We start from the raw sequence: 25,264 nt of genomic DNA, 5'->3' as shown, positions 1-25,264 counted from the left end.
CCAGACAAAGGTGAGACCAGATTTAAGAGATGCTGAGTTGGAAAATGGAGAAGCGCTGTTTATAGATGGCTCCTCCAGAGTGGTAGAAGGGAAGAGGAAATCAGGATATGCAATAATTAATAAGGACTTAGAACTTGTGGAATCAGGACCTCTGAGTCCATCATGGTCAGCTCAGGCTTGTGAGCTGTATGCCCTATGTAGGGCCCTGGAATTATTAAAAGGAAGAAGCGGGACTATATTTACAGATTCTAAATACGCATATGGGGTGGTCCACACTTTTGGAAAAATTTGGGAAGAAAGAGGTTTGATTAATACTCAAGGGAGGAATTTAATACATCAAGAATTAATAGTAAAGATTTTGAAGGCGTTAAGAGAACCAAAGGAGATAGCAGTGGTACATGTGAGGGGACACCAAAAGGGATTAGATTACCGAACTAGAGGAAATAACTTAGCAGATAAAGAGGCCCAGGAAGCAGCCTTGAGGACTAAAGTTGCCAAAATTAATGTCATACAAACAAAGGAGGACACCAGCAAAGAAGGACGAGAGGAAAGAGAGAAGAAGTTTACGCCAGAAGAACAAACAAAATTGGAGAAAATAGGAGCTAAATTAGAACAAGGAAAATGGACACTGCCCGATGGGCGAGAAATGTTGCCAAAAGCCTACACCAGGCAAATAGTGGAACGTTTGCATGCGCAAACACATTGGGGTACAAAAGCGTTAAGTGATCATTTTCTTAAACAATTTGGTTGTATTGGAATTTTTGAAATAGCAAAGCAAATTACACAAGGTTGCTTAACCTGTCAAAAGGTAAATAAGACAGTGTTTCGACAAGCACCCACGGGAGGGAGAAAAACAGCTTACAGACCTTTTGAGAAAGTACAAGTCGATTTCACTGAATTGCCTAAGGTAGGGAGGATAAAATATTTATTGGTAATAGTAGATCATTTAACACAGTGGGTAGAAGCGTACCCTGTAGCACGAGCTACGGCACAGATGGTGGTAAAAATTTTATTGGAACATTTGATACCTAGATATGGGATAATCCAGTACATTGATTCTGACCAGGGCACACATTTTACTTCTAAAATAATAAAACTATTATGTCAATCATTAGGTATTCAGTGGGAATACCACACTCCGTGGCACCCACGAAGCTCGGGGAAGGTAGAAAGAATGAATCAAACAATAAAACAACAATTGGCTAAATTAATGATTGAGACACAAATGCCCTGGACGAAATGTTTACCATTGGCACTTCTAAACATAAGAACTAAACCGTACAGTGAGACTGGATTATCGCCATATGAAATGTTATATGGCATGCCTTATTTTCAAGGAATGCCTCTGGGGAACAATGTAATTGAGGATCATAGTATCCAACAATATATAATTACCATTGGAAAAAGATTGAAAGAATTAAGAGAGATTGGGATGGTGGCCCAAACACCACCTTTAGGATTTGCAATTCATCAGTTAGAACCAGGAGATAAAATTCTGATAAAAACATGGAAAGAAGGAAACCTATCTCCCCTCTGGGAAGGACCTTTCCTTGTTTTATTAACTACAGAAACAGCTGTGAGAACTGCTGAAAAAGGATGGACACATGTGTCACGAGTGAAAGGTCCAGTGAAGGAGTGGAAAGTCACATCTGACTAAATTGCTGTGGGAATTTTATTGTGGCTACTCCTGTAGAATTGGTGAACAGGGAGACTCCTGAGTGGATATCCATTAGGGAAAACAATTAATAACAGGGATCAGTTTTGCAAATATACTAGTGTATGGGAGGATCAGCAAAGAATAATATTTTTTTAAAAACTTGAAAAAGGAGCTGGAACTAGAATTTGTCCTTTGTGTAGAAGGTGTTGTTTATTTGTAAGAGCGAAATGTTCTCAGTGCAATAAGTATATTATCTCTCCAAGAGGAGGAGAAGAACATAGTTTAAGAAATAATATAGACTTTAGGTGCATCTGCTGTGGAACATCCACCCCCTTAGAAGAATTACCGTGGGTTAGATTGTATTGTTATCAGTTTAATCAAGTAGTTTTTCTTTTTCTCTCAATTAATTTGGGTACTAAGAAAGCACCCCCTTAAAGGAAGGAAGAGGGCAAGACCGGAGGGGAACTGGTGTTGCGGCTTAAAAAGGGTCCGCCAAGGGCTGCAACCCCTTCGGGCTGTGACCGCCGATCACTATGGCCCTGACCGGACCTCTTCTAGTTTTACTTGGGGTGAGTTCCTTGACTCTGACTATGGCAAATAACTGTAGTCAATGTGTATCCAAAAGAACTCCCTTATCAATATTGGATAGAGATGAAGAAGATTAATTGGAACAAGTAAGGTTGTAACCAATTTGAACAGCATCCAGCTGGGGTTTACCCCAGAAGTGTGTAGGAACTAACTTAGAGGCAAAAATCGAAAAACTGAGGACCTTTTCTAATTGTACAGCCCGTACCTGTAATCCGATAAATGTAACTCTTAGAAAAGTGGATTGAAATAAAAGAAAGAACAAAAGAATCGGTACAGCATAGACTGTTATTTAAATAGAAACAGGAGTGAAACATGAAATTCCCACAGTTGCTAAAAATCTATTTGTAAATCTTGCTGAAAACATTGCTAAGTCATTGAATATAACTAATTGTTATGTTTGTGGTGGAACAAATCGAGGTGAACGATGGCCATGGGAAGCTATGGAGAGCAATATAAGTAATCCCCAAGTTTGGAAAACAATGGGAAAGGGTAATAGGAAACAACAATGGGTACTCCAAACGAGTATAATTGGAAGGAGTTGTTGGCAAGATACCAAATGGTTGTCCAACTCCTGAAGGACATTATTGGATTTGTGGCAAGCTAGCATATGCATATTTGCCAAAGAATTGGAACAATAAGACCTAGTTTTTTCCTGTTACCCATAAATCGGGGAGAGCGACTAGAGTCCAGGTGTATAACGAATGGCCTCCTGAGAGAATCATTGCCTATTATGATCCAGCTACATGGGCAGAAGACGGATCCTGGGGTTACAGGACCCCAATATATATGCTTAATAGAATAATTAGGTTACAAGCTGTGGTAGAAATAGTTGTAAATAAAACCGGAGATGCACTCAGATTAATTGCAAAACAAAATACCAAGATGAGAACTGCTTTATATCAAAATCGCTTAGCTTTGGATTATTTGCTAGCACAAGAAGGAGTTGTCTGTGGAAAATTTAATCTTAGTAACTGTTGTTTAGAAATTGATGCTGTAAATGAGCTTGTAAAAGAAATGAAGAAAATTGCACATGTTCAAACTTGGAATGGAGTCAATCTAGGAGGATTTTGGGGAGATTTTATGGGTGGTGATTGGCTTACTAAAATCGGGATAGTTGTATTGGGGATATGTGGGGGATTGTTACTAGATTAATCCACTCGATTATACAAGGAATGCAGATATCTGCAGTATCTATTGATCCTGAACCAGGGAAAGAGAAAACTCATTCCCTTATAATAAAAACAAAAGATGACCAATTCGGCAAGTGTTGACTCGATTGGAAATGAAAACACGAATCAATACTATAAAGAAGAAGATGGGGGATTGTGAAATATGTTCATCTGATTCGTGTGATGAAGTGTAATCTTCTGTACTTTTATGGATTTCTCCTGCACCATAAAAAGGGGTATTTTACAGGAGAAAGTTAAACTACTTTGCTGGTATATCAGCTCAAACCAGTTTGACCACTGTCCGCATAGTATTGTGTAAAGAGAAACTTGTAAAGCGCATGCATAAAGTTTGGGGTCATCCTGGGGGCACGCTGAGGAAGATTCGAGAAGACTCTAGCAGGAGAAGAGGGCATGCGCTGAAGAAGACACGCCTATTCATGAATATGTATTAGCAGACAGGATATAAACCAAGAACAGGAACTGTACGGTGTGCATCTTGGTGGAGCGGAGACTCCCGGTGCACCCAGCGCTGTTTGCTTGCCTCTATTCACTTAATAAATTGTAAACTTAAATTGGAATCCTGTTTGGGACTCAATCATTTATCTCACCTAGTTACTGCAAAATTTTGCTGACTTCATGCCGGTAGCATTCTCCTGTTCTTGTTATCTTCCTTGTGGCAAGACATTTCTTTTATCAGTCCCTGAAGTCCCCTTTTTTGGTTCCTTCTCTGGACTGACGATTAGTAAGGCATGCAAATTTACACAGTCTTGCTAAATTCACACAATACAACTACTCAGCTTAATGGTTAATATTTATCTTTGCTTTATCACAACCATTAGTTGGGGTTCACAGGACCAGGAGCTGAGGGCTGCCTCTGAAGAGCCCTTTTGTTGTGGCCCAGCTGCTGTAGCAAAGTGAGATACTGCATCATGGGCAGCTTTTACACCCCAAATTGTGTCACCTTCCATGGTAGCCCTGCAGTGATTCTCCACTAATCACCCCTTTGATGGAAAGTGTGTAACAAAGGGATGCTAATGCCCATAATTTGCTCATCTGGATGAAATTCAAATATATATTTTTTCATGCTGTCGTGTGTGTGCAGGACATTTCACGCTTTAACTTCTTGCTGGAAACCATGACTTGGGCAATATTTGTGTTTGGCGGGTAAAATATCTCCTAATTGATTTTCACATGGAGATATTTTCAAACAAGATTTAAAAATGAAAAAAGAAAATCATACCCCCCAGGCTCGAAGGCACGGCAGTTTCCACACGGGCATCAACAGCCGCAAGTGGCAGGTGCTGGCATGGATGGTAGCAGTGGCTCTTGTCCCCACCCCCACAACTGTGCCTGCAGTTTGCAAAGGGTTAGACGCAATTTGTGGTGGTGTAGCATAATGGCTCCCAACCTAAACAAAAGAAATGATTAAGGGGTATAATATAAGGGGTATATTTTCGAGCTACACAAAGCCTAATAGGGAAGATTTGTGTTACTAATGTCTGTGAAAAGATGTTCATGTGGTAGTTGTATGGTTGCTTGCATTTACAGTTTAGTGCTTGCAGCAGTAAATCAGGAGCCTGTAAACAAGAGTTATTTTCTGCTCCCCCTCCTTCTGAAAACAAATAAAAAAGAAACAATAAACCCCAACCTGCCCAACTTAAGCCATATTGTAAAAATGAACATGAAATAAAACATGCGAGGAGAAGAACAGGGCTTATCTAAGAAATAGGGCTGATCTGAACGTACTGCAGCATCTTGGTGTCCCTCAAAGCAGAGGGACCTTGTTGCCTTACCCTGAACCCCTCTTTAGCCCCTTCCTTTAGACAGTGTGCTTTTCTCCTGCACTAAGCATGAAAATAATATCACGTATATTACCAGCCCTCTCTCGCTGGGTTCACACTGTTATAACTTGAATTATGGGGCATTTAAAAATTACGAGTGAGATTTGAAGTTGTATCTTTGAAACCGGCACAGAAAAATCATTCCTCATCGCTTCGAAAACTGCCCTGAAATTAAGTTAAAACGAAATGGAGTCTTCCTCCTAACGTGTGAGTCTTGGCAGAGCTGCTCTCCACCCTGATTTTCTATTATCACAGAATCACAGAATGGTAGGGGTTGGAAGGGACCTCTGAAGATCATCTGGTCCAACCCCCCTGCCAAGGCAGGATCACCTAGGGCAGGTTGCACAGGAACGCGTCCAGTCGGGTTTTGAAGGTCTCCAGAGAAGGAAACTCTACAACCCCTCTGGGCAGCCTATTCCAGCGCTCCGTCACCCTCACAGTAGAGGAGTTTTTCTCATGTTGAGGTGGAACTTCCTGTGCTGCAGTTTGTGCCCATTGCCCCTCATCCTGTCACTGGGCACTACTGAAAAGACACTGGCTCCATCCTCCTGACAGCCACCCTTCAGATATTGATAGACATTGATAAGGTCCCCTCTCAGCCTTCTCTTCTCCAGACTAAACAGCCCCAGGTCTCTCAGCCTTTCCTCATATGAGAAATGTTCCAGTCCCTTAATCATCTTCGTAGGCCTCCGTTGGACTCCCTCCAAAAGTTCCCTGTCTCTCTTGAACTGGGGAGCCCAGAACTGGACACAATACTCCAGATGAGGCCTCACCAGCGCAGGGTAGAGGGGGAGGATAACCTCTCTCGACCTGCTGGTCACACTCTTAATGCACCCCAGGATGCCATTGGCCCTCTGGGCCACCAGGGCACATTGCTGTCCCATGGATAACTTATTGTCTACCAGGACTCCAAGGTCCTTCTCCATGGAGCTGCTTTCCAGCGGGTCAACCCCTGACCTGTACTGGTGCATGGGGTTGTTCCTCCTCAGGTGCAGAACTCTACACTGTCCTTGTTAAATTTCATGAGGTTCCCCTCCGCCCAACTCTCCAGTCTGTCCAGAACCCATTGAATGGCAGCACAGACTCCTGGTGTATCAGCCACTCCTCCCAGTTTTGTATCATCAGCAAACTTGCTGAGGGTACATTCCAACCCTTCATCTAGGTCACTGATGAAGATGTTGAACAAAACTGGACCCAGTACTGATCCCTGGGGAACACCACTAGCTACAGGCCTCCAACTGGACTCTGCACCGCTGACCACAACCCTTTGAGCTCTGTTGCTTTGCCGGTTCTCCATCCATCTCACAGTCCACTCATCCAACCCATACTTCCTGAGCTTCACTATGAGGATGTTATGGGAGACAGTGTCAAAAGCCTTACTGAAGTCAAGGTAAACCACATCCACTGCTCTCCCTTCATCTACCCAGCTAGTCACTATTGTTTTCCTTTTTTTTAAAGCATAAACATTATACAGGTTTATACAGCAATTGAAATGGGAAACATGATTTGTATCTCGCTGCAGCAGGAGGCTGCCTACTATAACACTCGGCATAAACTGAGACTTGCAAAATGTGGAGCTGTGTGCGTATTTCTGCCTCACTCCCACCAGAAGACAGGAGCGTCGGACCAATCTGAGAGCCTGATTTCATAGAAACCGGTCTCTGATTGGCTGTATGGGAAAGGGTATTGGGAACAAAGAGAATTCTCTTTCAGATACAGAGCCGGAGCTGGCTTTTAGTCTCTCTTCTTCGCTCTTGGTTGTTGCTGCTCATTGCTGCCATAAGGTAGCTTGGTGTGTAGTGTGTGTATTGTGTGAAGTATGTGCAAGGAGATTTTGTTTTTGTTTTAAGAAAGGAAGGTTCACAGTATTCGGTGCTCTCTTTTTCCAAACACAATAAATCTGTTGAAGACATTAGATTTTTTTTTCCAAAAAAAATTAAAAGCGGATGCAACAAAAAAAACCCCACCACTCAATGCACTTAGAAGGAAAAGGTCAACTTGACCCCATACAGATTGTACTGTAGTAAGTAAGTAGTAGTAGTACATAGTAAGTACGGTTGTGTGGTGTGTCTATAGCACTTTTTTAAATGCAAAAGGGAGTGGGTGTTAAGAGTTTTGGGTGTTGAAACAGATAGGTTTTGGTGGGGTTTTTTTGGGGGGGGGGGCGTTAGAAAAGAAAAAGATTCCCACAAGCAGGATGAGTTATCTGAGGGAAATGAGAGGGTGAAAGCACTGTAGGCACAAATCATAATTGTCAGTGCACTCGGGGGGATGTAAAAACATTAGTGCCTCTTTGGTGGTTTTATCAAAGAGGGAAAAATAAAAGTGACACAATTACAGATAGCTCTTCATTACATTGTGACGAGCGAGGGAAGGCATGCAGTCGACTCAATATGAGTGATAAGGCAAGCTTCAACTTTATTGCAAAACCTTACACATATTTATACACTAAGTTCTACCTTATGCATACTTGTCTTACAATCATTGGCTTAGCTCTAAAGATTGCATTATCATACTCCTCCTACTTGCGGTTACTGCTACGTGGTCCGGGTTCCATCCTGTTTTTCTTATACAGTGCTTCTTCTTAGCTGTTTACCACAGCTCCTTCTCCTCAAGGCCGAGCCCTGCAGATGCCCAGCTGTTTACCAGCTTCCCAATGCCACAGCTCCCTCTTCTCAAGGCCGAGCCGTGCAGATATCCAGCTGTTTACCAGCTTCTCAATGCTGCAGCTCCTTCTCCTTAAGGTCGAGCCGTGCAGAGTGATCCCAACATCTCCCCCTTTTTGTTTTTGTATAAACAAAACCTGATGGATCATTCGCAACCCGAGGACTGTGAGAAAGATGGACCCTCTGTACATTCTTCTATCGTCCTGTGCCGCGAACTCAGCCCAGCAGTTGGTAGGTGCCAGCTTTACGTGGGCGTCCCCACAGAGGCAACGGTGGCCTTGCCGTACACCAGCCCACTGCCCTTCAGGAAATCCTGGTATTACACATTTGTAGAGGAACGAGTTTCGACACACGTGGCCAGCGAGTGTCAGAACTCACCTCAGTTGTCACCTTTTAACACAGGGAGCCTATGGCGTATGCGCCCGCTGGCCAGACGTGCTGCACGCGCCACAGCCATCCCGTCTATTGGTTCGTAGGCTTTGTTCACATGGCATTTTTTCATAACTCAGCAGTCACATATCAACTTATGCTTAAGTCAATAGCAGAATATTACAAAGCAAAACAATTCTAGCTGTACTACTTCTAGTGATATAAACTACTCCTAGTGATAGAAAAAAGGTACTTGTATAAGGCTATGAAGACCAATATTATATCTTACCAAAGCATTTGTAGTTATAGAACACTTTGCCTCAAAAGTTTTCCACGTTCATCTCATGATACCGCAAATTTCAGTGTGATTTACCCCTACATTTTCTTTTGACTGAGGTGGCATCCAGATTGCGATGACACCTGATAGTGTCATGATGTGTCCAACGATGACGATGGCGACTGCCTCACCCATGGCCTCACCCACTTCGAGGCACCTGCAAAGTGGGTAAAACCATGGGTAAAACCATGGGTAAAACAGCCACCACCGTCAACCTCGTCCCCTGGTTAGCAGTTGAAAAGGTCCTTTCTCCTTCTGCAAATAATTTAACACATATAAGGCTTTATTCAAATGTTCTTAGGGTAATGTGGTAGACTCTCCCCCTTTTTGTTTTGAGCGTGATTATCTAACAAAGCTCATTCATTGGGTAAGATACTCGTTGGAGTTATTAGCTAGCCAAGCATTCTTTACTACCTTTTGAACCATTCCTTGTAGACAATGCAATAAACATGGTACAATAAGCATTAGTATTAAGATAACAAGTACTATAACAACTGCCCCTTTTATTAAGTCTTGTAACCATCCACTTAGGCCCAAACTTGACAGCTATGATTCGAGGTTTAGTGAACTTGTCTGTAACCTGTCCGTTAAGTCCTTCAGTTTTTGTAATTGTTGAGTTACCGACTGTGATGTATCTGTTAAATTCATACAACACATGCCATCAAACTCTTCACACCTGTGCCCTTGGGCCAAAAGTAGGAAGTCGATAGCCGCCCTATTTTGCAATGTCGCATGCCTTATTGAGTCAGTTTCCATTAACAAAGCACTGAGTGTTGCAGAAGTAGCATTGGTTTGTTTCGCTAGCCAACATCCCAATTTATTTAAAGTGGTTAAGCCTTGGGCAGCAGCGACCCCAGGGGCAAGGAAAGAGGTTAGTATGGTTTTGTCCGCAGTCCAAAATTTCAGTTGGTCATTGCACTCTTCCTGATATTTTCAAATCTGTCGTCTTATTCTGTGCCGTCGGGTAAGGTTCAATATCATAGAAGTGTTGGGAGTTAACAATGTTAGGTGCCCCAATGTGTAAGGACCACCTCTCAAACGGGAGGGAACACCTTGCCATGCACGATCACCACAAATCAAGAATATTCCTTTAGGGAGTCTCATTGGGACAATAGTAGAGCGCGAGATGTTGCTCGTTGTATAATTACACCAATTGGTAGCATTCTGAAAAATGGCTAACGTGGGGTTTACATCCTGTGACCTGGTATCGTCCTGTCCTGTATAATTAAAATATAAACAGGTAGGGGCTGTAATGCATCCTAAAATACCCAACTCCTGCGGTTCCAACAACTCCTGTGGTCCGTGTGTCATCCATCCGTCCCACTTATCCATAGCTGCAGAGGTGTTTGTTATTTTTTAAAAACAAGGTTAGATCAGGGGTGGTCTTCTTTACCACCATTGTTGAATCATAGTCCCCTAAGGGCAGACCAACTAAGCATGTTGTAAACAGATTCTCAGCAGTGGATATAGATAAGCAAAGGTGGCCTTGGCCCGTTTGATTAGCTAGTGTAACCCAGATATGTTTTCTTGGTTGAACGGAAAACCACGCCTGAACCTGGCATATCAAACACGTGACTATCAGACTCACGAACAAGAGGATTTGCGTCCTGCGTCGGTAAAGGCTGTCATCCCATTCACTGGGGTCTCCGATCGCATAGGCATTTCTTCAAACTGTTGATTAGCCAACAGTGACAATAATCTATCGGACGGATAGCTATTTGTAACGTGTTCTAAAAAATCAGAGATTGCGATCTGAAACTCCAGAGAACTGGCTAACAACCAATCTAAGTACTTTTGAGATACAGGAACATAAATTATTACAGGTTCTAATCCAGATATTTCTACAATTCTTTGTCTTCCCTTAATAATGAGTTGTGCAAATAATTCATATCTGGTGACCACTATTTTTCTGGGTTGATAGGAGAGAAAAACCCATTCTAATACTTTCAAACTGCTGTATTTCCTAACTGTACGATCAATCCTAGTGGATATTGCCGTTCCCCTCCTGAATTAACTATCATAAGCGAGATACTCTCAGTAGGTGAACATCTGTGAGCATAGGTTGTTGCTATCTTCTCAGTAATTTTCTGCAAAGCCTGGTGTTGATCCTCGTCTAGTTGACGTCGCTCTGGAGCCTCCACCGAAGACTCCAGGAGCGGCATCAATGGCCTCAGATCATCATTAGTAATTCCGCAAATATTGCGAAGCCACTGTATATCCCCCATTAATTTTTGGCCATCAGAAAGATTTTCTATTTTCGAATTAATCTTTATTTTTTGTGGGTGGACCGCTGCCCTGGTAATAATCCAGCTCAAATATTGCCATGGTCCCTTCTTTTGCTTTTTTTTTTTTTTTTTTTTTTTTGGTGCTATTTTTAAACCCCGTTTTCCTAAATAGTGCTCTAAGTGCTGTAAAATGTGGTCTGCATTCAATTGTGTCCCTGCTATTAATATATCAACTATATAATGATACATTATTAAATCTGGATACTTTTTCCACACCGGTTCTAGAGCCCATGCCACAAATGTCTGACACATCGTAGGTGAATTTTGCATTCCTTGTGGTAACACTACCCAATGATACTTTTTGCTAGCTCTCCTTTATTTACCGATGGTACCATAAAGGCAAACTTCTCTGCATCCTCAGCTGCTAAGGGAATGGTAAAAAAGCAATTGAAATATACTCTTTGATTCCCTGCAAAAGAAATGATACATTTGTGACAATAATTACAACGACATAGAACAAACCCACAACACCGTTTTACAAATATGGCATATTGAAGTTCTTGTTCTTGAACGTCCAGGGAGAGCTGCTGAGACAGTCAACGAGCCGTCATTCCGCATACAAAAGAGTGAAAGCATCAGCTGGTGGTACGTCGGAGTTGACTGCGTCCGTGGGACGTGTGACAAGATCTTCAGGTCTTACTGTCGGCCGTACCGACCTGGTCGGTACCCACTTCGCTCCGTCCCCTCCCTCTCTGCCAAAGTCTCTTGTCTCATGCCTCGCCTGCCTCGCCAATGTTGGGCAGGGTCGTGTCTTGATTTGGGGGAAGGATCATCCCAGGCATCCCCCTCCTGTTGCGGCACGGGTCAGGAGGCGGGGGCCAAGGAGGACTCGCCACCTCCGTTGGTTGCGTTAGCGGGGGGGGGGGGGGGGGGGGGCGGGAGGCGGGGGGAGGCTGGCGGGGGTTGCTCGTTCTCACCATCCCCAGCTCGGCCTCCCTTCTCTCCCAAGGCTGTGGCAGCGGCAGCTGCTGCCGCCGCCGTCCGCTCTGATTTTATCGCCTTTATAGAGTCTCTGACTAATCGCCAGGTTGTTAACACTTTCGCAGCCGTATGATCCTCTTTAGAGGCTGCCTCAAACACCAATTTCCCTGCTTTCTCCCAGGTAGGTAACTCAAAAGCTGTTGCAGAGTCTGCTGCTAGCCCCTGGCTCTTCAAAACAGTCTCCAATAGCAATCGCCACGTTGTTACCAGCTCCACTGCTTGCCCATCTCCTTTCGAGACTCACCCCATTGATCTTTCACATGGGCACACAGGGGAACACTGAGTACATTGTTCTGGGCAACGTTGTCCCGTCTTGCCCTCACATACATCATCGTAGATCTGTTTCTCTGACTTATCTAATGCAGCCGGTTCACCCGGTGCATCTGGCACCTCAGGAGGTGCAGTCGGAGTTGCTGAAGGTCCTGGACCCTCTGACTCAGTTAAAAAGGGATTGGTTGAAGACGGTTTAACAGCCTCCTCCATATCAGCTGCAGCTTTTCTCTCTGCCTTTAAGGCTTTTAATGTGGTTAACATCAACTTCCATGTCGTCACTAACTCTGCGGTGGTTTTATCTCCATTCCCAATATGTTCCTATAACATTTTTCCTATCTCCTCCCACGTCTCTGCCTTAAACGCCACAGACGCATCGGGGGGGTACCCTTTCTTTCGGCTCCAAATTAGAAGCCTTCTAAGTGTATATTCATCAAATTTCAGTCCTCTCTTAGAGAGCATATGTGGCAGGAGTCTGACCATCGCCCCTTCTTCATGCGATGCGTTCTGCCTTTAGTTCTTTTAATGTCTCTAGGATCAACCTCCAGAGCGTCGTAAATTTTATACTGTCTTTGTTGCCTGTGCTATTCGCTCTTCAGCTTTATATCTTTTCATGCAATTAATAACATCTCTCCAAGATTTCATTAATTTTTTTTTTTGCTGATTTATCATCATCGATTACTAGATCCCACAAACAATCTCCATAAGAACGCCACTCGTCTACTTCAAACATACTTTCAGGGTCTTTAAAAAACCCTTTCGCTTTCCCTAACGCAATTAACCCAGCCAGATCTTTTAATTGGCTTACTCCCCACTTTTCTAAAAAGCATTTTAAGATTTCGAACGCTACCTCTATTTCCATTGCGCGCTACGTTGACCTTCTTAATTATCCGGTCAATTATTTTTGCAGCCTTTTCCCATGGGTAGCCTTCTTTCGGACGGCGAACCCCTTCTTAATTATCCTGGGTTCAAGCACGGATCAGGCGCGCCGCGGCAGCGTCCGCCGATCTTCTGCTCCCTGGTCGCTGCTACCAGTGCTTCTCCGATCTCGCTGTCCGGTGAAAAACAAGGATGGGGTCCCTGTTCGGGCGCCACTTGCGACGAGCGAGGGAAGGCGAGCAGTCAACTCAATATGAGTGATAAAGCAAGCTTCAACTTTATTGCAAAACCTTACACATATTTATACACTAAGTTCTACCTTATGCATACTTGTCTTACAATCATTGGCTTAGCTCTAAAGATTGCATTATCATACTCCTCCTACTTGCGGTTACTGCTACGTGGTCCGGGTTCCATCCTGTTTTTCTTATACAGTGCTACTTCTTTGCTGTTTACCACAGCTCCTTCTCCTCAAGGCCGAGCCCTGCAGATGTCCAGCTGTTTACCAGCTTCCCAATGCCACAGCTCCCTCTTCTCAAGGCCGAGCCGTGCAGATATCTAGCTGTTTACCAGCTTCTCAATGCTGCAGCTCCTTCTCCTTAAGGTCGAGCCGTGCAGAGTGATCCCAACATTACATCACCCCCCAAAAGCAAAAAACTTGCTAATCGAAGTGATGTGATACAGACAGATCTCGGTGGCACAGGAGCTATTTCTTCTGTCACATGTTAATGCCAAAAATGAAAGGCTAAAGCCAGGGGATAGAATTGACCATTTATTACTGGTGTCTCGAATGTTTCTTCCCGATGTCTCCTACCAAGCAAGCCCCAAACTGTTGCGTCGTGGCCATGGAGGCTGGCTCGGGGCTATCAAATATCGAGTTACCATCTTAAGGCAAAAGGACATAAAGATCTTGAAATACCATACCACCACCCTGCCATATCTCCTTTCTGAACTACTACAAATCACAGATAAGTCGAGGAAACGCTTATAAGTTGTTTCTCTAAAATATATGCTTTGCCACCGTGTGCATCCCCCCAAAAAAAAAAACTTCAGGGATCCCCTTTGCTGAGGAAGAAAATGTTACATCTCTGTAACTTGTAGCGGCTGGGCGAAAGGCCGGGGAGAGAGACCTTAGAGGTTGGGGGGGGGGAAGTTTTTTTGGGGTTTTTTGTTGGGTTTTTTTTACCAGATGAGTATTTATTTGATATGCTTGACACCCTTTTTTGTTCTCACGACAACCAATTGAGCCTGTCAGCCTCATGTGATGCGAGAGACCTGAACTGTAACGGAACCGCCGCTCGCTCAGGGGTTGGCGGTTGCTGGCACGAACGCTCCTCCCCACTGCCTCGTCACCGGCTATTCAGTACGGCTTTTAGTTTCCCGACGTCGGCTAATTAAAAATATTAAGCTAAAGTCCGAGACTATCTGACTTGTGGGGGGAGGCGGATGAGCTGGTGGAGGAAGGGGGGAAGAAATAGACTATAAGGTTTCCTGAGACAATAAGGGGGGGAACGATCAGTCCCGAAAAAAGGTCTATTTTCTCTCTTTGGATTCTATAATTACTGAATTACTTACTACATGACTGATTAGCCCAAGCTATCGATTTTTTCAATTTATTTTTATAGACAGCAATTTGGAACTCTCATCTGTGCTTATGCTTTTTAAAAAAACGTTTATTGGGGAGGAAGACACACCCCCCCAAATTGTATTCTTCGGTAAATGTATTTTATTTGAGAGCACACTCTCCTTTCTTCATCCCCACAAAATGTTTTAATAACCAGTTTATCTGATCAGTGATTTTCCCTCCTCTTTCCCTCCGTTTCCCCTCAAGTTAGTTAAAAAAAAATCAGATCTGTTAAGACAGACAAAAAAAAATGCCACTTCCCGACAGGCGGAATCCAGCCCAGATTTTCAGTCCTCCTTGTTTTTTTTCCTTCCTCCCTTTCACTAATTTATCCCGATGTTAGCACATTTTGTCTGAACACCCAGTCGCCTGTAGGTTTGTTCCATGGATCATTACTTGCTGATCAGGATGACTCTGAGGTCCAGGGCTGAAGACGGAGTGTGAAGTTGGGGAAAATTTTTTAAGCTTATTGTGATTATTATTACATCTTGGTGCTCAGTCAGGAAAGCTAACAAACAAAAATCTGGTCCTTCATGCTTCGGTTCAGAATGTGAAGTATTACCTACCAGCTTGTAAAGTTGTGAAGCTTTTCATTATTTTTTTTTAAGCAAGGAGGAAAAACTGAAAGAAAAAAGGGCTTCTGATCTGTGCCGCAAAGTAGGGGGAGATATGTTATTGACTTATTTATACTGGCTGAGATGTTACTTGCTTTCTACTTCTTGATCACTTGGTCTTTAAATAAAACGAGGCACAGAATTGTTGCTGAAACGAGTGGAAACAGCATTTTGATTTGCTGGTTTAATTAAAAAAAAAGGATTAAAGGTAAGCAATATGCCTATATATGTATAAATATTTCAACAGTCGACTATAAAAGGGAGAGATCCCTTTAAAAATCATTTTAACTAATCTTTGTCAATCATGCATTCATTCACAGTCGTTGAGGCCACCTTGGTGCAGATCATGTAAATGTATGTTTTAATCATTTTCCTGTAGAGTAAATAATACTGTATTTAACAGACCTAACAATTGTGTGAACTAGGAGTACATTAGAACTGCTTTTAGAACTATTATCTTGATCATACTTTTAAAAGAAGACCTTTTTATTTATTTTTTTAAAACCTATGGGGTTTAATATTTTCCCATAAACATCTGTATTTATAGGTTGCTGGTTTTTAATAGAAGCTGTATTGTGTCAAGGAAAATTAGATTTACCAGTTTCCTTAGCGCCCCCCCCCCGATTAAGTAGAAGGGGTAATAGATAATATAGCAAAGTCATAAAACTTCAAGGGTCTGGTTTAAAGCCACAAAATCCATGGAATTCACTGAAGAGTGAATCTGTCCTTTCTTTTTTCCCTTTTGTGCCTAGGTGGTGGTCCAGTGTGTTAGATTACAACTTCTGCTCCAACAGCTAGGCACCAGTCCTAAGTCTGTATTTCCTGAGATTTATGGATTTAAATCACATAGTTAATTTTTTGTGTTTTTTTTTCTTTCTTTCTTTTTCTTTTTTTTGGACATGACTTTTTAAGAGCTGTCATGGATGTTGAGATACAACTAGATTCAAGATGCTCACTATAAAAGCATCACAGTCATTGCCTCCAGTTTAACAAACTTAAAAACAAACTCATGAAAATACTGAATTATTTTGCTCCCTCTACCTTGTCCCCTTTTTATTAGTCATTATTCTGGTAACACCCAGACAAGAAACATTTGACTTTTCCCCTTCTCACAGGAAAAGGTGGACGTGGACTGCAGGGTATAAACCTAGACATACCTGGGGGAGGAAGATAAGAAGAGTTAAATTTAAAAAAGCCCAACGGAGATAAACAAATGTCCCCGCGTCTCCAAAGGAAAGTTCATTGGATTTTTATTCTAGATATCTCATCTTCAGGATGTCAGTGAACACTTCCACTGCAGGAAAAGGTGTGGATCCAAATGCAGTTGATACTTATGACAGTGGCGATGATTGGGAAATCGGGGTTGGGAATTTAATAATTGATTTGGATGCTGATTTGGAGAAGGACAGACAGAAATTTGAGATGAATAATTCCACTAATATCACCACCACCACCAGCAGCAACACCAGCTCCAAGGATTGTGTGTGTCTGGCTTCTAATGGGGCTAATGCTACCTCAGCCTTAGCTTATGGCCTAAAATTTACTTCCGTTCAGCCCTCTGCTCCCCAGGGGAGTTCCTCTCACAAAGGGACTAGCAAATCAAAAGTGAAAAGGAGCAGAACTTCTAAGGATGCTAATGTGAGGAATGAGCGATTCGTGTAAAGAAAATCTAGTGAATATAAGCTTGAAGCAAATGTCATTTATATTGAAATAAAGGAATATATGTAGGGCATGATCATAAACAGGGGAGTGGTAGTCTTTATGTAACTTCCTGATAAGTATAGTTTGGGTAACTCCCTTGATATGTGTAGCTTATGTAGCCTCCTGATATGTAAGTTAGTTCCTGATATACTAGTGCAAACCAGTGTTGTAAATAACCGCAGAAATGTCGAGAAAATGTATAGCCAAATAAGGTAGCATAATATAAGTAGAATAACGGAGCGCCTGCACAAACAGAGAGGTCATGTAGAGTGCACTGACGAAGAGGAGCATCTTCCTCCCAACGACCACCGGACGACCACCTAGAAAAAGATGAAGCATGCGCAGACCGGGGAAGTGGTGACGTACTTAAAGAAAGAGTCATCTTCCAAGAAAAAGGTGGAGAAAGGCGAGAAACGAAGCCTAGAGAAGTATAAAGGAAGGAATTGTAAGAAGTGAAGGTGTGCGTCTTGGTGGAGCAGAGACTCCCGGCACACCCAGCGCTGTTTGCTTGCCTCTATTCGTTTAATAAATTGCAAACTTAAATTGGAATCCTGTTTGGGGCTAAATCATTTATCACAATTGGGGGCTCGTCCGGGATGGTCTTGGTTCCTGAATTCTGACTTGATCTAGGAGGGGCGCCCCACCTTTTGGTGGCTCCTGATCGGGTCGGGTCGGGACTAACGCCATCCTGAACCCAAATAGGGGCAAGCAAAGAATTTAATTTTTATGAGCTCCCTTGCCGGCTGCAGTAGTTTATTTTGCCCGTAATTCTGCGCGCGAAGATCCGAACGAAGACGACAGTGTTGTAAGTATTTAAGGTGTATACCATTCGGTTGGGTGGGATTCGGTTGCCTGTGTGTGTAAGAGTGTGACTGAGACGGAACCTCGTTCCGAAGCGATTGTGGAGGTCTTCTAACCGCGGTTCCAATCTCCCGCGAGGGACTTGGCCGGTGAAGGACCGAAGCGATTTTTATAGGATCCGTAGGTGAGTGACAAGTTTGAAACCCCCTGCAAGACACTCTTATTGGTAACCAAGGGCTGTAGGAATTGCCACAGTAAAAATTCCTAGATGGGTCAGACGAAATCGAGAACCCAGGACCAGAAGAAAGGGAGCGAATTACTAAAAATACCTCCGGAGAGTCCATTAGGAATAATGTTAAAACATTGGAATAATAAGGGCCCTGGAAAAGGGAAGACAAAAGAGAAATTAGTTAAATATTGTATGGTAAAATGGCCAAAGAACCCCTTGAGACCCCATGGTTTTTTTGGCCTGTATTTGGGTCATTTGAGGATTGGGTTTGTCAGGCGCTAAACCTGTATGTAAATTCTAAGGAACCGTTTTGCCAAGAGGAGAGCGAGTATGCTAGTTTATGGATAAAGGCCTGTGTGGCCATTTTTAATCTTAAAACAGGAGTAGGGAAAAATAAGACCGTAGGGGAGCAACACATGGAAAAGGAAAAGAAGGATTGGGACCCCCTAGATCACTTACCTCCCCCGTATAATCCAGCTACCCGTCAAATACCGTCACCAAATTTGACGACTTCCCCTACGGCCCCGGGGTCAAATTCAACTCTAAGGGAAGGATCCCAAACTGAGCACCCAGAGCGTCTTTGTATCTTTTATGGGAAGTACCTCTGGGTGGAGATAGAGGATTGGCAAGAGAGAGGGTTGGAAGAATTACTAAGAGAAGCTCAAAAGGTTTATGTCAGGAGGGACGAAGAAAAACAAAAAGCAGAGGCAAGAATTTTTGTAGCAGCAGTGAGGGAAAGTCAGAGGAGTAAGACTCAGCTGGGAGAGAAAAAAGATAAGAGACCAGAACAGCCACCCCAGGGACAATCTCATCAAGACAGACCCACAATTCCCATCTGTTACTATTGTAACAAAAAGGGACATGTTCAGAAAAACTGCCGTAAACTGGAACGGGATGAGAAAATGTTCAAAGAGGATTAGGGGTGTTAGGGGCTATATCTTCTGGGGACCTCAACATCAACAGAGCCCTTGATAAAACTATTAGTAGGTCCCCAAAAAGAAGAATTTTTATTTTTAGTAGATACTGGAGCTGAAAGGTCAACGATTCAGAAACTCCCAAAAGGGGTAGGAAAAGGAAAAGCCCAGATGTCAGTAATAGGTGCAAAAGGAGAACCCTTCAAAGTCCCCATCTTAGAAGAAGTAGAGATTGAGACAGAGACAAAAATTTGTTTAAATGATTTACTTTTATTACCAGAAGCAGAATATAACCTATTAGGGAGGGACTTGATTTTAAAACTAAACCTAACTATTCAGAGCCAAGGAGATCGGTTATATATTAACTTATGTACCTTAACCCAACTTGATGAGGAAAAAATTGACCCCCAAGTATGGTATAAGGAAGGAGATGTTGGGAGATTAGATATGGAACCCATCAAGGTACAAATAACAGACCCTCATAAGCCAATTAGAATTAAACAATATCCTATATCTATAGAAGGCCGGAGGGGTCTAAAACCTATTGTGGATAAATTACTAAAAAAATGGGACTTTGGAACCATGTATGTCACCCCATAATACCCCTTTACTCCCTGTAAAGAAATCAGATGGTACATATAGGATGGTACAGGATTTGAGAGCCGTGAATCGGCGAACAATCACCAAATTCCCTGTCGTGGCAAATCCTTATACTTTATTGAGTCACCTGTCTCCTAAACATATTTGGTATAGTGTAATAGATTTGAAAGATGCCTTTTGGGCCTGTCCTTTGGATAAGGGTTCAGAGATTATTTTACCTTTGAATGGGAAGACCCCGAAACAGGACGAAAAACAACAATTAAGGTGGACTGTGCTACCACAAGGGTTTACGGAGTCACCAAATTTGTTTGGACAGACCTTAAAGAAAATCTTACAAGGTTTTACAGTACACGAGGAGGGAAAATTATTACAATATGTGAATGATTTACTGGTAGCAGGAGAAACTGAAGAGACCCGAAAAGCCACCATTAGATTGTTAAATTTTTTAGAGAAAAAGGGATTAAAAGTGTCCTGCTCGAAATTACAATTTATAGAGCAAGAAGTAAAATATTTGGGACATTGGTTAAGCAAAGGAAAAAAAAAGAAATCAGATCCTGACCGGGTTTCTGGTATTTTAATCCTAAGACCTCCACAGACTAAAAAGGGAATGAAAAAAAAAAAAAAAACAAAACCAAAAACCTGGTGGGATATTTATCCAAATTGTTAGATTCGGTGAGCAGGGGGTGGCCAGCATGTCTCCAAGCCCTAGTTGCTATGGCATTATTGATAGAGGAAGCTAGGAAAATTACCTTTAGTGCACCTCTAAAGGTATATATGCCACATAATGTTAGGAATGTCCTCCAACAGAGGACAGAGAAATGGTTGACAGATAGTCGACTTTTGAAATATGAAACCATCTTGATAGATTCACCTAATTTGGAATTAGGAGTCACCTCTGCCCAGAGCCCCGCTCAGTTCCGGTTTGGGGAACCCTCAGAAGCAGTAGTGCTATAACACAATTGTTTAGAAGTTATAGAATCCCAGACAAAAGTAAGGCTCGATCTTAGAGATATTGAATTAGAGGGAGGAGAAAAATTGTTTGTAGATGGATCCTCCCGAGTAATAGAAGGGAAGAGAAAATCAGGATATGCAAAAATTGACAAGGACTTAGAACTTGTGGAATCAGGACCTCTGAGTCCATCATGGTCAGCTCAGGCTTGTGAGCTTTATGCCCCATGTAGGGCCCTGGAATTATTAAAAGAAAGAAGAGGGACCATATTCACAGATTCCAAATATGCATATGGAGTAGTCCATACTTTTGGAAAAATTTGGGAGGAAAGAGGCTTGATTAACACTCAAGGAAAGAACTTAATACATCAGGAGTTGATAGTAAAATTTTAAAAGTGTTAAGAGAACCAAAGGAAATAGCCGTGGTGCATGTGAGGGGACACCAAAAGGGATTAGATTATGGAATTAGAGGAAATAATTTAGCAGATAAGGAGGCTCAGGAAGCAGCCTTGAGGATTGAAACTGTTAAAATTAATCATACACAAACAAGGGAGGACACTAGTGGAAGAGGATAAGAGGAAAAGGAGAAAAAGTTTACGCTGGAGGAACAAGCAAAATTAGAGAAAATAGGAGCTAGAGTGGAACAAGGGAAATGGACATTACCTGATGAGCGAGAGATGTTGCCAAAAGCTTACGCTAGGCAAGTATTAGAACGCTTACACGCGCAAACACATTGGGGTACAAAAGTGTTAAGTGATCATTTCCTTAAACAGTTTGGCTGTATTGGAATTTTTTGAAATAGCAAGGCAAATTACACAAGGGTGTTTAACTTGTCAAAGGGTAAATAAGGCCGTGTTTCAACAAGTGGCCATGGGAGGAAGAAAACTAGCTTATAGACCGTTTGAAAGGATTCAAGTCGACTTTACCGAATTACCAAGGATAGGAAGATTGAAATATTTGTTAGTTATAGTAGACCATTTAACACGATGGGTCGAAGCCTATCCTGTAGCAAGAGCGACAGCTCAGACGGTGATAAAATTTTATTAGAACACCTAATCCCCAGGTATGGGATAATACAATATATTGATTCTGATCAAGGCACTCGCTTTACTTCTAAAATTATAAAATCCTTGTGCCAATCATTAGGTATTAAATGGGAATATCATACCCCATGGCATCCTCAAAGTTTGGGAGTAATAGAAAGAATAAACCAAACAATAAAGCAAGAGCTAGCGAAGCTAATGGTTGAAACACAGATGCCATGGACTAAACGTTTACCGCTAGCCCTTCTTAACATAAGGATCAAACCGCACAGTGAGACTGGATTATCGCCATATTAGGTTTTATACGGCATGCCCTATCTCCAAGGGAAACAATGTAGTGGAAGATTATAATATTCGGAAATATGTTATCGTTTTAGGAGAAAGGTTGAAAGAACTAAGAGATATAGGAATAATGGCACAAACCCTACCTTTGGGGTTTGCAATCCATCAATTCAAACCAGGGGATAAGGTACTGATCAAAACTTGGAAGAAAGAAACTTTAGTTCCTTCATGGGAAGGACCCTTTGTTGTATTGTTAACTACAGATACTGCCATCCGGACCGCGGAAAAGGGGTGGACACACGCGACTTGAGTAAAAGGACCCATGAAAGACTGGAAAGTTATTTTACAACCTGGAACCACAAAAATAACATTAAAAAGGGAATGAACGTATGAGAAATGATCACGAATTAAAGACTATAGCATTAAGCAATTATTGGGCAGGACTAAGTTTATGTCCACTCTGTAAACCATGTTGTATGATTATTGAGGGTTAGGTGTAACCTGTGTAACAAATATATCATTTCCCACAGAGGCTAACAGGGACGTTTTCAAATTCAAAGCTGAAGTTTCCTCTGCATTCAGTGTGGACAGACTACTCCTATAGGAGATTTCTGGTGGGTAAGATTTATTACTGTCATCGAAATAAAGAAGTCCGCTTGAGAAGGGGGAGAGGGCAAGACCGGGTAGGGATTCTCAGTCGCGACCAAGTAAGGCCAGTCAAGGACGAGCACCCCTTGTAGCTGATGCCTCCGACCATGAGATCCCTTACCGGACCTCTCCTGATTTTACTCGGACTCACCAACCTGGTGACAGGTAATCAAAATTGCACCGAGTGCATAAGAACCGCCCGGCACGGACGAGTAAGTAATAAAACATTAATATACCACACCTATTACGAGTGCAAAGGGAAACAGAACGGGAGTTGTATATACAATGGAACACAATATAAGAAATGCTCAGTGGAAAATGATACTGTTTGTTACGATCCAAAGGAACTTCCTTATCAATAGTGGGTAGAAATGAAAACAAATTCGGAAGTAGGAAGATTAATTGGAATAAGTAAGGATATGGCCAATTTGAGCACATTAGTATCGGTAATTTTTGATGCATGCGATATTATAGATGATGATCTGGATATTAATTGTGGGAGTGTAGAGTGGAGATGGTACTATAGTAATCAACCAAAATATATTTGCCCAGGTGGAGGTGGACGTCAATGTCAGATAAATCCTGATTATGTACCTAGTCAAATGGTGAGATATCAGTCAGCACACCTATGTGGAAGAAGGGGATGGTCTTGTGTATGTTAGGATACTGCAAGCTGGGGATATGACAGCCAATGTGGGGATTTACAAGCTTCAATCACAAGGGTACAAACAGACAATAATTGTACAACCTGTACCTGTAATTTAGTAAATTTAACCCTTATAAATTTAGAAATTTGGAAACAGAAAAAAAAAAAATAACCAAAATTGGACTTAAGATATATGGACCTGGAGAAGACCCAGGTGTAGTTATTAATATTGAAATGAAAGAAAAGAGAATCAGTGCAGCATAGACTGTTATTTAAGTCATTTTACCATGAAATGGAAACAGGAACGAAATATGAAATTCCCACAGCGGCTAAAAATCTATTTGTAAATCTTGCTGAGAACATTGCTAAGTCACTAAATGTAACTAATTTTTATGTATGTGGTGGAACTAATCAGGAGAGAATTGGCCCTGGGAGGCCCAAGAGAGGAACATACCAGACCCTAATGTTTAGAACATATCAACTCAGGTCAGGAAACAACAATGGATATTACAAATCAGCATAATAGGAAGAAGCTGTTGGCAAAATGATGGCGGGAGTAAACCAGTCGGATATTTAGTATGTGAAGGGGGATATAACTGGAATAGTACTTACCAAAAGTAGGATAAATGGGGCACTGCCCAAGAAATAAGTAAAAATCATGCGAATTGGACCAACGGAACCACTATTGATAAAGGGTGGTCAAGTCCAGAAGGGCAATATTGGATCTGTGGAAAATTTGCATACACCCGATTACCAAAAAAATTGGACCGGAGCGTGCGTGTTAGGAACTATACGGCCAAGCTTTTTCTTATTACCTATAAACCGAGGAGAACGCCTAGGGGTACCGGTATATACAGACGCATTAGAAACTCACAACCAAAGGGAAAAAAGAGAGCTACAAATAGGAAAATGGAAAGATAATGAGTGGCCACCTGAAAGAATAATAGCATATTATGACCCAGCGACATGGGCAGAAGATGGGTCCTGGGGATATAGGACCCCCATTTATATGTTGAATAGAATAATCAGGTTGCAAGCTGTAGTAGAAATAATTGTAAATAAAACGGGTAATGCTCTAGGATTGGTGGCTAAACAAAATACTAAAATGCGTACAGCCCTATATCAAAATAGACTCGCGCTAGACTATTTACTAGCACAGGAAGGAGGAGTCTGTGGAAAATTTAATCTCACAAATTGTTGTTTAGAGATAAATGATGAAGGAAAAGCCATCAATGAATTAGTAAGAGAAATGAAAAAAGTAGCCCATGTGCCAGTCCAAACGTGGAATGGAATAAATGTCCAAGGACTATGGACAACGTGGGAAAATTTATTCTCAGGAAACTGGGTAACAAAAATCATTATCGTTTTGTTAGGATTGTTTGGAGGTATGTTAATAATACCATGTCTAATTCCTTGTCTTTCACAAGCTGTAGCTTCTGCGATTAATGGAATGAAATTTACAGCCACTCCAATAGAACCAACACAGAGTGAGAGAAAACATGTTTTAATGTTGGTAAAACATATAGAGGAACCCGAGTTAATACCCATCAAACAAACTTTAAATAAATTTTACACGAATCACAGTGGTGAAAAAGAAAACGGGGGATTGTGAGGAATGAGCGATTCGTGTAAAGAAAATGTAGTGAATATAAGCTTGAAGCAAATGTCATTTATATTGAAATAAAGGAATATATGTAGGGCATGACCATAAACAGGGGAGTGGTAGTCTTTATGTAACTTCCTGATAAGTATAGTTTGGGTAACTCCCTTGATATGTGTAGCTTATGTAGCCTCCTGATATGTAAGTTAGTTCCTGATATACTAGTGCAAACCAGTGTTGTAAATAACCGCAGAAATTAATGTAAAACATTGTGATAAATGATTTAGTCCCAAACAGGATTCCAATTTAAGTTTACAATTTATTAAACGAATAGAGGCAAGCAAACAGCGCTGGGTGCGCCAGGAGTCTCCGCTCCACCAAGACGCACACCTTCACTTCTTACAATTCCTTCCTTTATACTTCTCTAGGCTTCGTTTCTCGCCTTTCTCCGCCTTTTTCTTGGAAGATGACTCTTTCTTTAAGTACGTCAGCACTTCCCCGGTCTGCGCATGCTTCATCTTTTTCTAGGTGGTCGTCCAGTGGTCATTGGGAGGAAGATGCTCCTCTTCGTC

General features: G+C 42.0%; 1 protein-coding gene across 1 annotated transcript in view; it reads left to right on the top strand.

The window, feature by feature from the left end:
• Positions 1-7,228: 7,228 nt before the first annotated feature.
• The window catches only part of LOC309415196 (zinc finger protein 608-like), a gene marked incomplete at both ends in the record, with an annotated part of 95,295 nt that continues 77,259 nt past the window's right edge, over positions 7,229-25,264 (top strand). Inside the window, 1 exon segment of the mRNA XM_082012645.1 lies at positions 7,229-7,270. Within this exon segment, the coding sequence (XP_081868771.1) occupies positions 7,229-7,270 (42 nt within the window).

This window comes from Phaethon aethereus, assembly GCF_964289735.1.
Source record: "Phaethon aethereus genome assembly, chromosome: W".
Classification (NCBI taxonomy): Eukaryota; Metazoa; Chordata; class Aves; order Phaethontiformes; family Phaethontidae; genus Phaethon; species Phaethon aethereus.
This window is presented reverse-complemented; position numbering and strand designations above follow the sequence as displayed.